The 15331-nt window shown below is 40.4% G+C and overlaps 2 protein-coding genes across 11 annotated transcripts in view; both read left to right on the top strand.

Moving 5' to 3' along the window:
* The window catches only part of LOC121812438, a 13904-nt gene extending 12463 nt beyond the window's left edge, over positions 1–1441 (top strand). Inside the window, exon 2 of the mRNA XM_042214605.1 lies at positions 1–1441. Coding sequence (XP_042070539.1) covers positions 1–674 — 674 coding nt within the window. The 3' untranslated portion in view covers positions 675–1441.
* Positions 1–15331, top strand: part of adgrb1a (adhesion G protein-coupled receptor B1a) — a 207670-nt gene that overhangs the window by 118447 nt on the left and 73892 nt on the right. For all 10 annotated transcript variants that reach the window (XM_042214604.1, XM_005948362.3, XM_014329598.2 and 7 more), the window contains one exon: positions 12033–12176. In XM_042214604.1, the coding sequence (XP_042070538.1) occupies positions 12033–12176 (144 nt within the window). The remainder of the gene's footprint in view (positions 1–12032; positions 12177–15331) is intronic.

The following is a 15331-nucleotide window of genomic DNA, read 5'->3' as shown; positions in this document are numbered from 1 at the left end:
TGGCACTCATCTTCGGTGAGAATCAAGTATCAGATGATCTGCTGTTTGAAAGTCTTCTCTTTTACCTAAGTCAATCAGATAGGGATCTGATAACAAGGGCACTAAAAGAAGATCTTTCAGATGAAGACAGGGATGAAGTGCTGGATCTCATGGATCGCCTGGATGTATCAGTGCTTCCAACCAAAGAGAACTTAAAAGGCCTTCTTCTGAAAGTCGCACACAAACAATTAATCCAAAAACCAGCATATGCCGCAGAGAAAATGTCCTTAGTTGCAAGCTACTTCCTAAAAGAAGCTTTTCAAAGCCCACAAGATGTCCTACAAATGTATGAGGATAAAAAGCCAACAACGAGAAAGCTTTTGAAGTTGCTTACTGCCTCTCCCACCACTCAAGCAGAGAAGCAGAGCTTCAGATTTCTGCACCAGTACATCAGAGGACTTGACGATACAGGGCTCAGAAGGATGTTCAGGTTTCTTACTGGGTCAGATGTCATCTGTGTTGACAAGGTTGAGGTACTGTTCACGCCTGTGGATGGACTGGCACGACGACCTGTGGCACACACATGCGGCCCTCTTCTGGAACTACCATGGACATACACGTCCTACCCAGAACTACGAAATGAACTGAACAATGTTTTGGCTGCTAAAAGCTCTTATGAGTTCAGCATAGCTTGATTAAAGTCCATCATGTTTAAACCAAAGAATGAAAGGTTTGCACTAACAATGACTGGCTATGAAGCTCTAAAGTTTGTTAAACCCACAAACAGGGAACACATCATTGTATAAAAAAAGAAAGAGCTTAAATTTCAGGGAAGTGTTTTATTTCATATTTGAATTTATTTTCAAAAATTGTGGATAACATCAATTTGTTTCCACCATGAAAAATGTAAGTTTCAGTTTAAATTTTCATACTTAAAAGTTTTAGTTTAAATGTTAACTAATTATGTTTAATAAGTTCATATGGTTAGCAGCAAGTGGTGAACTATGCTTATTATTAGTTCTTATCATGTGTCAAGGTCCTTTTCCACAGGTCTGTGGTGCAGTTTTGTAGGATACAAGATGTCTGCTAGAGGGGATGTTTTGTTTAGTAATAATTCAAAAGACTTAATATTAATTATTTTCAAGTATATTTTTTTTTACCTTTCCACCAGTCATTTGTTTAGAACATATTTTAAGGGAATAACTTTGGAAGGCAATGTGTTTGATGCAATAGTTGACTGGAATAAAAGACAGAAAATTGGCACATAAGTTAAGTTTTGTAGTGTTTATCAAGAGTCCGTGTTTTCTTCTCCTTGAACACAAATAAAAGGGAGGTTAACATCTAACACTGTTTGTTAATTATTAAATAATGCAGAATTTGTACATTTACCAGTTTACAAGAAACTGTTCGTGGATGAATAGCAGTTGCACAATGTGTTCAGTAAAATTGAAAACAATATTTCATGAATGAAATATATGGGATCAGCAGTTTAAAAAATGTTTTTTGACAGTCTTAAAACAGAAATAAGATATAATAGAAATTCGTTAAAAAATAATTGGAAATGCCAAAAGAGTGTGAGTAATGTGAATGTCTAAGTTGTGAGATAAAATTGAGGCACAGGCAGCCAGAAGGGGACAGAGGGGGGGTGCCTCCCCTGCACCCTGGTGACACACCTTTACCCCAAGGCCCTGCATGTGTGGGTGATTGTGGTGGAGCGGGAAGAGGGAGGCAGCTGGAGATGGGGAGGGAAGGAAGGGAGGGGCAAGTGACCCCTCCCTGGGGCCAGCTCCCCCGCTGACCCCAGTAGGCACCCCCATACTTGCAACCCGCCAGGGAAAGGGGGCCCAGGCCCATCCGGACCGGGCCCATCATCACAGCCGCCGACCCCACCACAGAGAAAACTGCACCCACCCGTCATCCACTCATCTTCCAGACTACACAAGACAATAGACGCCCAGGCTGAGATCTTCCTCCACCTCTCCTGTATCTCCCCCTCCTGCAGAGTGAGTTCCTGAAGAGACCCTGCAACCTCCTGCAAGTATGATGCCCCAAGGAAGATGCTCCTGGGGAACCCCCCGACGCCCTAAGCCTGTCCCTACCCCCACACCAATCACAACAGTGAAGGCGGGACCAAACTATGACCCCCCCACCCCCACTAGGTGATGGAGCTGATCAAAGGAGCCCAGAGCAATTGATCTGATGTGGTGGCAGAGGCTGTATCAAGACTAATGTAATCTAATAGATAATTTCTATATTGGTTAGAATTAAGATTGTTTTTATTTTTCCAGTTCATGAGGACTGTTTTCTTGGCTATGCATAGGGCAGTGAAAACCATATGGGCGATATTCTTTTCTGAAGTGACATTATCTAAGCTGCCCAACAAACACACTAAGGGGGAAGTTGGAATGTTACATTTCAGACACTTCGATAAGTCTTCACATATCTCGCGCCAAAACTTCTGAACTGGTGGACAGAACCAAAGAGCGTGGATATAATTGTCCGGTGAATTGGTTTGGCAGTGTGAGCAGTTGTTGGTAGACGTAAAGCCCATCTTGAACATCCGATGACCTGTATAGTGCACTCTATGTAATATTTTGTATTGAATTAATTGAAGACTGGGATTTCTAATTAGATGAAAGGTTTTTAAGCAAATCTGAGACCAGAAGTTTAGGTCTAAGTTAACTGATAAATCCGCTTCCCATTTTGCAATAGGAAGTGATATTGATTCATCTGTTTTAGAAAGCATTCTGTATATTTTGGATAGTAATTTGGGGGTTTTAAGAGTAAGAAATTGAACCACACTTGGTGGTGTTTGTAGTTCAACTTGACCCGGTTTAAATTTCTTTTTTACTATGGATTTAATTTGTTGATATTCTAAAAATCTTTTCTTGTTGATCCCATATTGTGTAACTAGTCGATCAAATGAAATAAATTCTGTTCCTTCTAGTATATGTTCTAAATATTTGATTCCTTTACCACTCCAATCTGAAAAGTTTATCATATTATTGTTTTGTAATATGTCAGGGTTGTTCCAGATAGGTGTACGTTTGCATGGGATTAATGAAGACTCAATTTTAGAAACTCCCACCATGCTGTCAGAGAAGAGCTGATGTCTGATGCTTTTAAAGCATTCATGTCTTGGATGTTTGAGCTGATAAATGGTAGATCTGAAATCTCTAGATTATTGCAAAGTGCTTGTTCTACATCTAGCCAAGGTTCATCTAAGAAGGTATGTTTTAGCCATCCTGAGATAAACTGAAGCCTGTTGGCTAAGAAGTAGTGCTGAAAGTTAGGTAGTTCTAATCCTCCTTTATCCTTGGTCTTTTGTAGTGTTTTTAAGCTTAGATACACTGCAAGCTTGGGAGAAACATTAATACCTAAATATTTTATATTTCCGATTGCAGTGGTGTAGAAGAGGAATTATGGAAGGAGCAATTAATCGGTAGGACTGTAGATTTTGACCAGTTAATTGAGTAATCTGATATTCTTGCAAAAGAGTTTATCAATTCAATCACCCCAGAGATATTGGTTTGTGAGTTTTGGAGAAAGAGTAACACATCATCCGCATAAAGGCTGATTTTATGTTCCACGTTCTTGCATTTTATGCCCTTAATTACTGAATTCTGTCTAATTGCTGCTGCTAGTGGTTCAATAAAAATTGCAAACAGTGAAGGGGAGAGTGGGCATCCCTGCCTGGTGCCCCTCAGGAGACAGAAGCTGGAGGATGTTGGTCATTTGTTCTTGACACAAGCTGTTGGGGAATTATATAATATTTTTAACCAGTTTATGAAAGAGGATCCAAAACCAAATTTGTGTAAAGTTGCAAATAGAAATTTCCAGTTAACTCTGTCAAATGCTTTTTCTGCATCTAAAGAAAATATTGTAGTTTCTAGGTTTTTACTGTATGAGTAGTCTATCAAATTAAGTAATCTACGTGTATTTGTTGATGAGTGCCTACCTTTTATGAAACCAGTTTGGTCAGGATGAATTAAGAGGGGGGTTATTTTCTCCAGTCTCTTTGAGAGAGCTTTGCAGATTATTTTAAGGTCTACATTTATAAGGGATATTGGACGATAGCTTGAGGGATATACAGGGTCTTTGCCTGGTTTTAGCAGGAGATTAATGTTTGCAGAATTCATATTTGATGGAAGTCTGCCCTTTTCTTTGATTTCCAACAACGTTCTGTAGAAAACTGGTGCTAGAATCGACCAGAATTCTTTGTAGAATTCTGCAGGAAAGCCGTCTGGACCTGGAGCCTTATTATTGGGCATACTTATCAGGGCTTCCTGGAGTTCACCTGGTGTCAGTGGTGAATCCAGTGCCATTGCTTGAGTGTCTAATAATTTTGGAAGAGTTATGTTGTCCAAAAACTGATCAATTTCTTTTTAGATGGGTTTATTTGTGGTGAATATGACTATGTGTGTGCATATTTACTAATATGAGTACGCTTGGCTTAAGTGTGTGTATCCTATAGGTCTGTGTGCGCCGTCTGACTGATGTAAATGCGCTGTCGTTGAGCGCATGACTTTGCATGATCGTGCTGTGCGTATGTGTCGAAATAAAGGATGTTGATTGTGGATGTGTGTGGAAGCAGGTGATCGAAGCAGTGAAAGAAAATAAAAAAGGAAAAAACCAAGGACAAGGGTGAGCAGCATAAAAACAAAGACGGGGAAAAAAACGAGAAGAAAAAAAACGGAAACAATCCAATTAAACCATTGACGGAGAGTGACGGTGTAAATTTTGCTATGATATTACACTTAAGATGCGATTTGAGTTAAACAGATGTTAATGCAAGTTAGTGTGAGTGGATAGGGAAAGGGTGTAGCGGATTCTTATCTGGTGTGAAGTTAATACAGCCACGGAGTAATGTCGGGATCACGGTGAAGCTGTCCATCCACGTACAGCCGGTCCACAGCAATGACAGCGCGGGAGCCCTTCTGGATGAAGCCGCGTTGGATTGGGAAGATGACCCTGCGTCATTCCAGGATCTCTTTGGGAAACTGCTTGTTCACGCTGAAGTCCGTTCCTTTTAATTCCCTGCCGTGGCTTTTCACCTGTTCCTTTTGTTTGAAGTGGCCGAATGTGGCCACAATAGGACGTGGTCTCCCGGCCGCCGCCCGCATGGGGCCGATGCGATGCACCCTATCAAAGGCGATGTTCTTCCTCCGGCAGCTTCAGGTGGGTTTTGATGAAGCTTTTTACCATAGTCTCCGCGTCTTCTCCAGCGGCTTCTGGAATACCAGAAAATACAAGATTATCTCGCATGCCACGAGCTTGCAGATCAATAACTGTTTATTTTATTTTTTTATTTTCTCTATTTAGCTGGGTAACATTGTCTGTGAGACATTTCACCGACTCCCTTAGCGTGGCATTTTCAGCAGCGAGCGTTTCCACCTGCTGCTGGCTGAACTCCAGGGATTCTCGCAAGGATTTAAATTCCCGGTGAAGAATCTCCACCAAGGACAGCCTTTCACCGAAACTGGACAATCGTTGGTCGATTGACTCCAGTATGTCGACAATATCTTTGCTGGCTGGCGATGTTGTGCCGGGGGAATCTGCAGGGTGAATTCTTTTTGACGATGGCGTGTCAGGTTTGGCCGGGGAAGCTGCACTCTGGACCTTCTTCATCATGAGATACTAGAAGCACTGATCAATGCAATCTTGGAGATCCTCTAAACTCTCCCCGTTGTTCTCCAGGGTGTTGGAGATGATTTAGACAAATGTTGTTAGTTATAAGACAATTGATAGGTGTATTTGGTAATACTGAAATGTAAACTACCATTCGCTTTAATCTCCGGCGTCTGATGTCAGTTACAACATAAGTCGCTTACCTTGTCCGTCACTTTCGTCACTTACCTCTGACTCCGTCACTTACCTCTGACTCTGATCCTCCTTTCAGTCTGGTTTTAAACATCTACATTCCACTGAAACAGCACTTTTACGTGTTTTTAACGATATCTTTTTAGCTACTGATTGTGAAAGTTCTGTGATCCTTGTGCTTTTAGATCTTACTGCAGCGTTTGACACTGTTGACCACAATATTCTTATCTCTCGTTTGAAACACCTGGTTGGCATTAAAGGTGCAGCACTGCATCTGCTTCACTCATATTTGAGTGGCAGAACGTTTAGTGTTAAAGTTGAAAATTTTGAGTCCACCTCAGCCCCCCTTCCTTGTGGGGTGCCCCAGGGATCAATCCTTGGCCCTCTTCTTTTTTTATTATACCTGCTCCCTTTGGGGTCTATTTTTAGAAAACACGAAATATTCTTTCACTGCTACGCAGACGACTGCCAAATTTATTTGCCTTCAGCACCAAATGGCCCAGGCTCCATCCAAATCCTTTTGAACTGCCTTGAAGATATCAAAGCTTGGATGGCTCTGAACTTTTGGAGTTTCAATGAGAATAAAACGGAGGTGATTGTATTTAGACCTAATAATATTTCATGCAGCCTGCTCGTAAATTGTGGTTGGCTAGGGTCTTATATCAAGCAGCATGTGACAAACCTGGGAGTCATTATGGACTCAGATTTTAAATTGGACAAACATATTAGTTCAGCGTTGCAAAAAGGCTTTTTCCAACTGAGGCAAATAGTTGAAGCCAGTTTTGTCAAGACGTGACATGGAGAAGGTAATACATGCCTTTATTTCAACACGGCTTGACTACTGTAATGCACTGTTTTTTAGAGTCAGCCAGCGATCTCTTGCTCGTCTTCAGCTCATTCAAAATGCCGCTGCCCGCCTCTTAACTGGTACCCACAGCTATGAACATGTAACATCTATCCTGTCTTCTCTTCATTGGCTTCCTGTTCATCACAGAATTAATATCAAAGTCCTAACACTGGTTTATAAATGGCTTAATGGTGAAGTAACTCGGAAATGTATGGGGGATCTTGCTCCCCCATACATTTCCAAGTTACTTCAGCTGACCAGCTGCTGTTGGTTGTCCCAAAATCAAGGCTTAAACGTAGAAGAGAACGAGCCTTTTCAGTTATGGCCCCAAAACTTGGAATATGCTGCCTTTAAATATTAGACAGGCATCTTCGTTTCCTGTTTTTAAAATACTTTTGAAAACACACCTTTTTTCGATAGCGTTCAGACTGGCTTGAGTTGATATGGTTTTTGAGTATCAGTGGTTGTATTTTGTGTTTTACCCTGTGTTTCTGTACAGCACTTTGGGCAAACTTTTTGCTTTTAAACGTGCTATATAAATAAACTGGATGGATTTGGATTTGAATAATTGTTGATGTAGGTTACAAATAAGTCTTATATTGATTTGAATTGAATTCATTGTGCTATGCTGCTTTGTTCACTGTGGCTTTGCGGGCTAATGCTTGATGTATTTTGTAGGAAAACCAGCCTACAAAATGCTGGAATGCGATCCAGACTGGGCACCCTCTATCAACCTGGGACATACCGAGTTTAAAGCTGCTACCACAGCGAGATTTGATTGGTTAAGAGAGAGAGAGAGCGATATCAAAACAGCCACAAAAAGTCCCGCATATATGTGCCCAAGTGTTGTATTGAAGCAATCAAGTGATGAATAACTGTTTTCCAGTATGTTGTTTTGAAATGATTATTTTTGTTTGGTTGGTTTTTTTGCATTGTTGATTTGTTTTTCACTGAAGCAGCTAATAAAGCATAATGGAATACAATTTGGCATCTTTCTTGTAAGATTCTATAATAGAACGAAACAATAATGCCAGTTATAAATAAAGACAATAAATGTAATGAATTATGAAACACTTATTTTAGCAGACTAACATGTGAGCTGGAGTGAGCTGGAGTGTTCTGGAACGTTATATTTGGTCTTCGAATGGCTGCAATCCAGGCCATCCATCGCCTCTTTGTTACCTCGGAAACATGGCTTGAACAATTTCTCTTCCACAACAGAATCCGATAAAAACCGCTTGCCACTCGTACCTACAATCCTTTGCGGTTTTACCCCGGAAATGACGTCACATTTTCAATCTGTATTGGATCTGAAAATTAACAACAGCAGTGAAATGGAATAGTCCAAATTACCAAAGTAAACTGGACCTGGGCTTGTTGCAGGGATCTGAAGTTACTAAACATTTTGTGAGTGTATGCACTCACACTTAGGACCATATAATAATAAATATGTGCGTGATGAAAGTTGGGCAGCACGCTAACGTCTTTAGTCCACTCTGTATGCTCGTATGGGTCTAAGCCTTTCACTCCTTTGATTTTTTTTCCTCATAATTTTTTTTTTTGCCTTTTTGTCACGTCTGTCTTTGTACGGACCTGCAGTGTTCTCCTTCGTTTTGTACATAACTGTTTTTGGGGCAAATAAAATGCAAGTAGGGATTAAAACCGCAGAATTAATGATTACCGGTGCTGGAAATGCTAGCGATTGATGCAGTGTTTTGATTTTGCTACCACTCGTACCTACAATGCAATGCGCAAAAGTCATGTGGTCTGTCGATCTCTATTAACCTAACCCCAGTGAAAGTAGGCTCACAAAGGCTCTGGACCCAGAGAGAACCCACACAGAAAAGTCAGATGGTGGATTCAAACTCAGGGCTTTCTCGCTGTGAGGCCACAGTGCTAACCACCGCTTCACCCTGATGCCCTTGGCACCACCCTTTGTTCTGCAAATTCCTGTTTTTCCTTAACTGTGAACCTTGTCGCATCAAGGAACAGCACAGCCCTCATTCTAGCCTTCTGTTTCTGTTTTCCTTGTTCTTACATGAAGAGAATAACTAAGGCTCATTATTAGCACTCCTCAGGGCTGAAAGTCTTTAGATGTGTCTCATGACACATCTACACATTCAAAACCACCTGCTGCTTCCTTCCATTGCCGTAACTGTTAACTCAACTTTCTTCAAACATAGGAAAAACACATAGTGTAGTCATCACAAAGGCTCTGAATCTCTCTGTGACCTCCGGATAAAAACGAGGCAAAGTGTGTTTGTTGAATCAGGGGAGAGTACGTGGGAATTGAGGGCAGATGAGAGGTCCCGTTTATAGCGATGCTGCCTCTCTGTCTGCAGCCAAATAGCTGCCTACACAAGCACTGCATCCTTCCCCTAAGCGGCTGACCTCCTCTCTGCTCCCACTCCTCAAATGGCAGCAAAGTCATGCAGGGAAATCTACCATCCACTTCCAGCACAGAGTTTGATCAGACATTCACCTTCTAAACTTGTAAAAGTAGTGAAGTTAGAATGCAGAATTGTGCCAAATTTGAATTGCAATCTTTTTTTTAAACTGCTTTGACAATTTAGCTAGTCTATTTTCAGAAGTATTCTTTCATTATTCTCCTTGGAGAATTAGACTATGAAGACTGCATAAATCACCTGCATAAGTCGTTTTTTGCTGGCCTAACTGCACGAAACTTTGGAGCATCTTATCTTATTTTTCAAAGAAGAAGAAGAAATTAAATGAAATCACACCAAGTCCACCACGTCACTGGTGAAACATCTAGCTTTAGAGATCATGCCAGGGTTACAATTTGGGGTAGAACCAAATACCTTCAGTATAAAGAAATGTCCCCAAACACAGGAAACGTAGATTTGTACTTGTTATACAGCACAGAGCCAGATGATTAAAACTACTTGGTTTATTATTAAGAGTGACTTGTCTGTCTTGTGAATTTAGGTTCTGGTAAATGCTGATATGCCTAAAATGATGGATGGACTGAACCTCTGGTTCTTGAAGATGTTTCACCTCTTATCCCCCTCGCCTCACCACCTTCTATAGTTCTGAGAGAACATATGTATGCTGAGTTAGCTTGTCTTTTTTGTCTCTCTGATGATCAGGTCCCATCATATCTTAACAACAGTAGACACCCATATAATCCCAATAGGTATACTACTACTACTGAGGAACTTCCTATGATGCACTGAGCCACAGTTTCATATTATTAACTGTTGCCTAATCTCTTCTGTAGTTTGTATTTCTTTCCCCTCACCACCAACCGATTATTGCAGACGTCTCTTCTTCCTAAAAACGAGTTCTTCCAACTCACTGTCACCGTGTATTTTATTGTATGGCACCATCTGATCATTGGGATTCTCTGTCTAATCTTTTTGAATCTTTATCTCTTAATATAAAGTCCCTTGAGAGTGCTTTTTGTTGTGTACTGGGGGTATTTAAAAAAATTTATATAATTAAATTTTACATTTTCAGAAAAGTAATTTACAGGAGAAAAATGTAATGCTCACACATATACGATAATAATAATAATTATAATTATAATCATAATTACAATATATAATAATATGTGTATATATAATAATAATAATATAGAAATACAGTGGGGCAAGAAAGTATTTAGTCAGCCACCGATTGTGCAAGTTCCCCCACTTAAAATGATGACAGAGGTCAGTAATTTGCACCAGAGGTACACTTCAACTGTGAGAGACAGAATGTGAAAAAAAAATCCATGAATCTCACATGGTAGGATTTGTAAAGAATTTATTCGTAAATTCAGGGTGGAAAATAAGTATTTGGTCACCTCAAACAAGGAAAATCTCTGGCTCTCACAGACCTGTAACGTCTTCTGTAAGAAGCTTTTCTGTCCCCCACTCGTTACCTGTATGAATGGCACCTGTTTGAACTCATCATCTGTATAAAAGACACCTGTCCACAGCCTCAAACAGTCAGACTCCAAACTCCGCCATGGCCAAGACCAAAGAGCTTTCGAAGGACACCAGGAAAAGTATTGTAGACCTGCACCAGACTGGGAAGAGTGAATCTACAATAGGCAAGCAGCTTGGTGTGAAAAAATCAACTGTGGGAGCAATCATCAGAAAATGGAAGACATACAAGACCACTGATAATCTCCCTCGATCTGGGGCTCCACGCAAGATCTCATCCCGTGGGGTCAAAATGATCATGAGAACGGTGAGCAAAGATCCCAGAACCACACGGGGGGACCTGGTGAATGACCTGCAGAGAGCTGGGACCAAAGTAACAAAGGTCACCATCAGTAACACACTACAACGGCAGGGAATCAAATCCCGCAGTGCCAGACGTGTTCCGCTGCTGAAGCCAGTGCATGTCCAGGCCCGTCTGAAGTTTGCCAGAGAGCACATGGATGATACAGCAGAGGATTGGGAGAATGTCATGTGGTCAGATGAAACCAAAGTAGAACTTTTTGGTATAAACTCAACTCGTCGTGTTTGGAGGAAGAAGAATACTGAGTTGCATCCCAAGAACACCATACCTACTGTGAAGCATGGGGGTGGAAACATCATGCTATGGGGCTGTTTTTCTGCCAAGGGGACAGGACGACTGATCCGTGTTAAGGACAGAATGAATGGGGCCATGTATCGTGAGATTTTGAGCCAAAACCTCCTTCCATCAGTGAGAACTTTGAAGATGAAACGAGGCTGGGTCTTCCAACATGACAATGATCCAAAACACACCGCCCGGGCAACAAAGGAGTGGCTCCGTAAGAAGCATTTGAAAGTCCTGGAGTGGCCTAGCCAGTCTCCAGACCTCAACCCCATAGAAAATCTGTGGCGGGAGTTGAAAGTCCGTGTTGCTCTGGCGACAGCCCCAAAACATCACTGCTCTCGAGAAGATCTGCATGGAGGAATGGGCCAAAATACCAGCTACTGTGTGTGCAAACCTGGTAAAGACCTATAGTAAACGTTTGACCTCTGTTATTGCCAACAAAGGTTATGTTACAAAGTATTGAGTTGTATTTTTGTTATTGACCAAATACTTATTTTCCACCCTGATTTACGAATAAATTCTTTACAAATCCTACCATGTGGATTCATGGATTTTTTTTTCACATTCTGTCTCTCACAGTTGAAGTGTACCTCTGGTGCAAATTACTGACCTCTGTCATCATTTTAGGTGGGGGAACTTGCACAATCGGTGGCTGACTAAATACTTTTTTGCCCCACTGTATAAACTACTAAGGCTGGATACTGTATATCCCAAGATAACATAAATGAAATGCATCGCCAGCTTTGGTTTAAAATGAGCTCCTTGGCTAAATAAGTACTGATATTAAACTGCTCTTTTTTTTATCTCTCACTTTCTCCCATTTTCAAGTTCACATTTTTTTTTCTTTCTTTTACAGTTCTCAGCATCCATAAGCGTCCAGTAAGGGGTCATGGAGGCATCAGCTTTCCTATGAAGAGCTGGAAGTGCATGGTGGACTGGGCTCTCAGCCCTGAGAACAAGGTCAACATTTCTAACAACATCCTGTCTACTGGCAAGCCAGGTGAGAGCTGTCAGAATAAGAAGTTAGCAGAAATATGAAAATAACATTCTAAACATAATCACCAAATACTGATTGCAGGGAGCTTGGCTTCTGATTGACAATTCAGGAACACACGCTTGAATCTGTGAATGTTTGTGTTTGTTTGTTTGGTTGGGCAGGAGCTGTCAAGATACAAAGGCGAAATGGGGAACAGCAGTTGATTTATAAAACCGTGTTTACTGCCATTAATCTGCAAAGCAAAGCACCCTGCTCAGACAAATGCATGCGGAGATGCTCGTATTTAATGTCGCAAATAAAACATGCAAGAGAATAAAATCAGTTTTACAGCTGTACAACAAAAAGTCACATTGTCTTCAATCAGGCCTGAGTAAGTTTCATAAAATGTTAATACAGAGCCCATCTGCTTTAACAATGTGACTGCACTGAATCACAAGCAGGAGCATTTACATACTGACTTGTGTCTTATAGTAAAAGGGAATTACACAACACTGGTTTTGGAGGAGGGAGGCACCATGACAAAGAAAATGAGCAAATTATGTGTGTGTGAAATACGTAATGTGTTTATATGATAGATATTTGCCTTGAGTCATTTTATCTTAAATTATAAAATAGGTCATTAACATTTATGAAAATGATTAATCAATACAGGGCCTAGTGCCATATAACCCACAACTAGAGCTTAATTTAGCAATATTTTCTTCACTTCAGTCAACGTTTGCAGTATCCCAGAGCAAACGGAGCTTGTGAAGTTGTAGTTCCATGACCTCTGACACCAAAACTCAGCTGCCAAGCAAACAGAGAGGAAAATAGTGATCCTTAGCCTTTAGAAATAATGTTCCTAAGAGGTTGTAAAGGGTTTCCATCTGGAAAAAAATAGGAGACGCCAGAGACATAAAGGACATAAATCAACACTATGGTGACTGTGGTTCAGGAGGTAGCCGTATTGCCTGCTATTTGTAAGACAACCCATCAATATTTTAGAGTATCGAGATTCTAAACCCTGATTTGCCTTGTCAAAGCTTTTAGGCTTAGAATAAAAGAGCTGTATGAATGTCTGTGAATGGGTGAATGAGGCTTGTAGTAAAAAGCACTTTGAGCGCTCAAATAGTAAAAAAGCAAAAATACCAGTCCATTTTTTAAAAAACATTTTAAGTTTTTAATCATATTTTTCTGTTGATTCTTTGGAGTTTCCAGTTTGTATATCTTTGTGGGGAAAAAAAGTTAGATAATTTAGATAATATCTAAAATAACCGCCCAGAGGTGTTTCATGATTGCAGCTGAGACTTGCTTCTGATTTTGAATTACACTAAGAAGTCCTGTTCCCTGTGACGTTTCCAAAGTATCTCTGTTATTGGCCAAGCTTGGCCATTTTCTTTTCAATTATATATATATAGAAATGCATTTTCAGCTTCTATACAGCTTTTGAGGGTATACATGACAGTGACTGAATGTTCTCTATGTGCTACAAAAACTAGCACAGATTCAGCACATCTTCTTAAGATCAGTATTTAGCCATGGACTTCTTTTAATGCTGAGACTCTTCCACAGAGATGAGTGGTAATTCATTGGTGGAGTTCAAAGATGTTCCCTTGGCCAAACTGAATGCACAGTACAGTAAAATCTTGCCAGAGTCTACCCAGGGAAACCCTCCCAGGTGGACAAAGAAGCTGCAAGTACCAGTATCTCAGCTGGCTCATTTGGTGTCAACCTTTGTGATGTCACAAAGGTGACCATGTCCTTAGTCAAAAGTTTGGTTGATGTAGGATGAATTTAATGAGTTTCTGAGCAGTCAACTCGACCTGTGGACATTGTACCCACCTGTTTGGATTGCACCCTGAATTCAAAATGACACCAGATGTAATTTTTTTTTCAGTGTTTGTGTTCTGCTTATAAAGTAGTGGATTCAGATATTTCAAAGCTATATATAAAAACCTCATAAAAAAGTCAAAAAGACCAGCAGAGTATCTGTTGGAAAAGGTAGAAAATCCTAGGCATGTCCGTATTATTTTGCTGGTCAGAGGAAAGAGAAGAAGAGAGACTTCTCGCCCTGTGCCATTCTAACAGTTAATGGAGACAAAACCAGCTGGGCTTGACTTTTGTCTGTAGTCAGGTGCTAGGTGCACGGCTTTCAATCACAGCAGGGCTATTTGACAGTCACAAAGTTTATAACAATTAAAGACAGTACTATACTGCTAGCATGCCAGTGAGGCCATCGTTCCTAATCAGGAGTCAACAGGAGCCAATCAGGACTAATTAGAGACAATTTTCTCTGCAGCTAGAAGTGTCTCCCAACGGCAATGTCACACCAGCAGCCAGCCTTCTTTATGCATAGAGCGTGGACTTGCTTACATTGATTAAAACAGCTCTCTGATCCCTTGTTTGTGCTGATTGATTGGTCCCTTCACACAGCTCCAAAATGTTCTGAAAAAAGCTTTATTTTTCATACAAAGGAAACTACAAATTACATGCTTTGTGAGTTACAGAAAAAACGAGAGGAGTGTGAATAGAGTTAGGGTCCACAGGCAGGATTTTCCTCCTCTTTGCAATGTGTAAGCACAAAACAGCACAACACTCACCTGTAATTTTAAACATGAAACAATTTTATCAGGTTCTGATGTTTATTTTATTTTACTCTGCTTTTAAAAGTTAATTTAATTGTTAAATTGTGAAAAACTGCTAAAATAGAAAAATAATTCTTGTAAATTCATTTACTTCCCTCTGAACGCAACTTTCTGTTTGACATAGTAATTAATCGTGACAACCTCAACTCAAGTACAGGTTAATTTAAAGGTGTGTTCAAGGCTCCACTCTATTTGTAGGTAGCTGGTGTAACTGGTAACTAAAGCAGCTTTGATTTAAACATCTTTTAAAGACAGTGTGAGCAAAAATTCATTTTACATGCTCAAAATATTATCGGACACATGGAATTTGCATATTCTGTACTCCATGATCGGCATGTGTGCTTCTGTAAAGAGATAATGGAGCTTATTAGATAAGCACAAGCACACATTCATTATTAATGGGTTTTCTAGTCCAGTTCCTCTCACCACTAACAGGTTCAGATTCTGAACAGTCCACAATATGGCTCTAAAACTGGAGCCATATTGTGTGTGTGTGTGTGTGTGTGTGTGTGTGTGTGTGTGTGTGTGTGTGTG

This window comes from Haplochromis burtoni, unplaced genomic scaffold (assembly GCF_018398535.1).
Source record: "Haplochromis burtoni strain Fernald_Lab_line unplaced genomic scaffold, NCSU_Asbu1 Contig_593, whole genome shotgun sequence".
Lineage (NCBI taxonomy): Eukaryota > Metazoa > Chordata > Actinopteri > Cichliformes > Cichlidae > Haplochromis > Haplochromis burtoni.
This window is presented reverse-complemented; position numbering and strand designations above follow the sequence as displayed.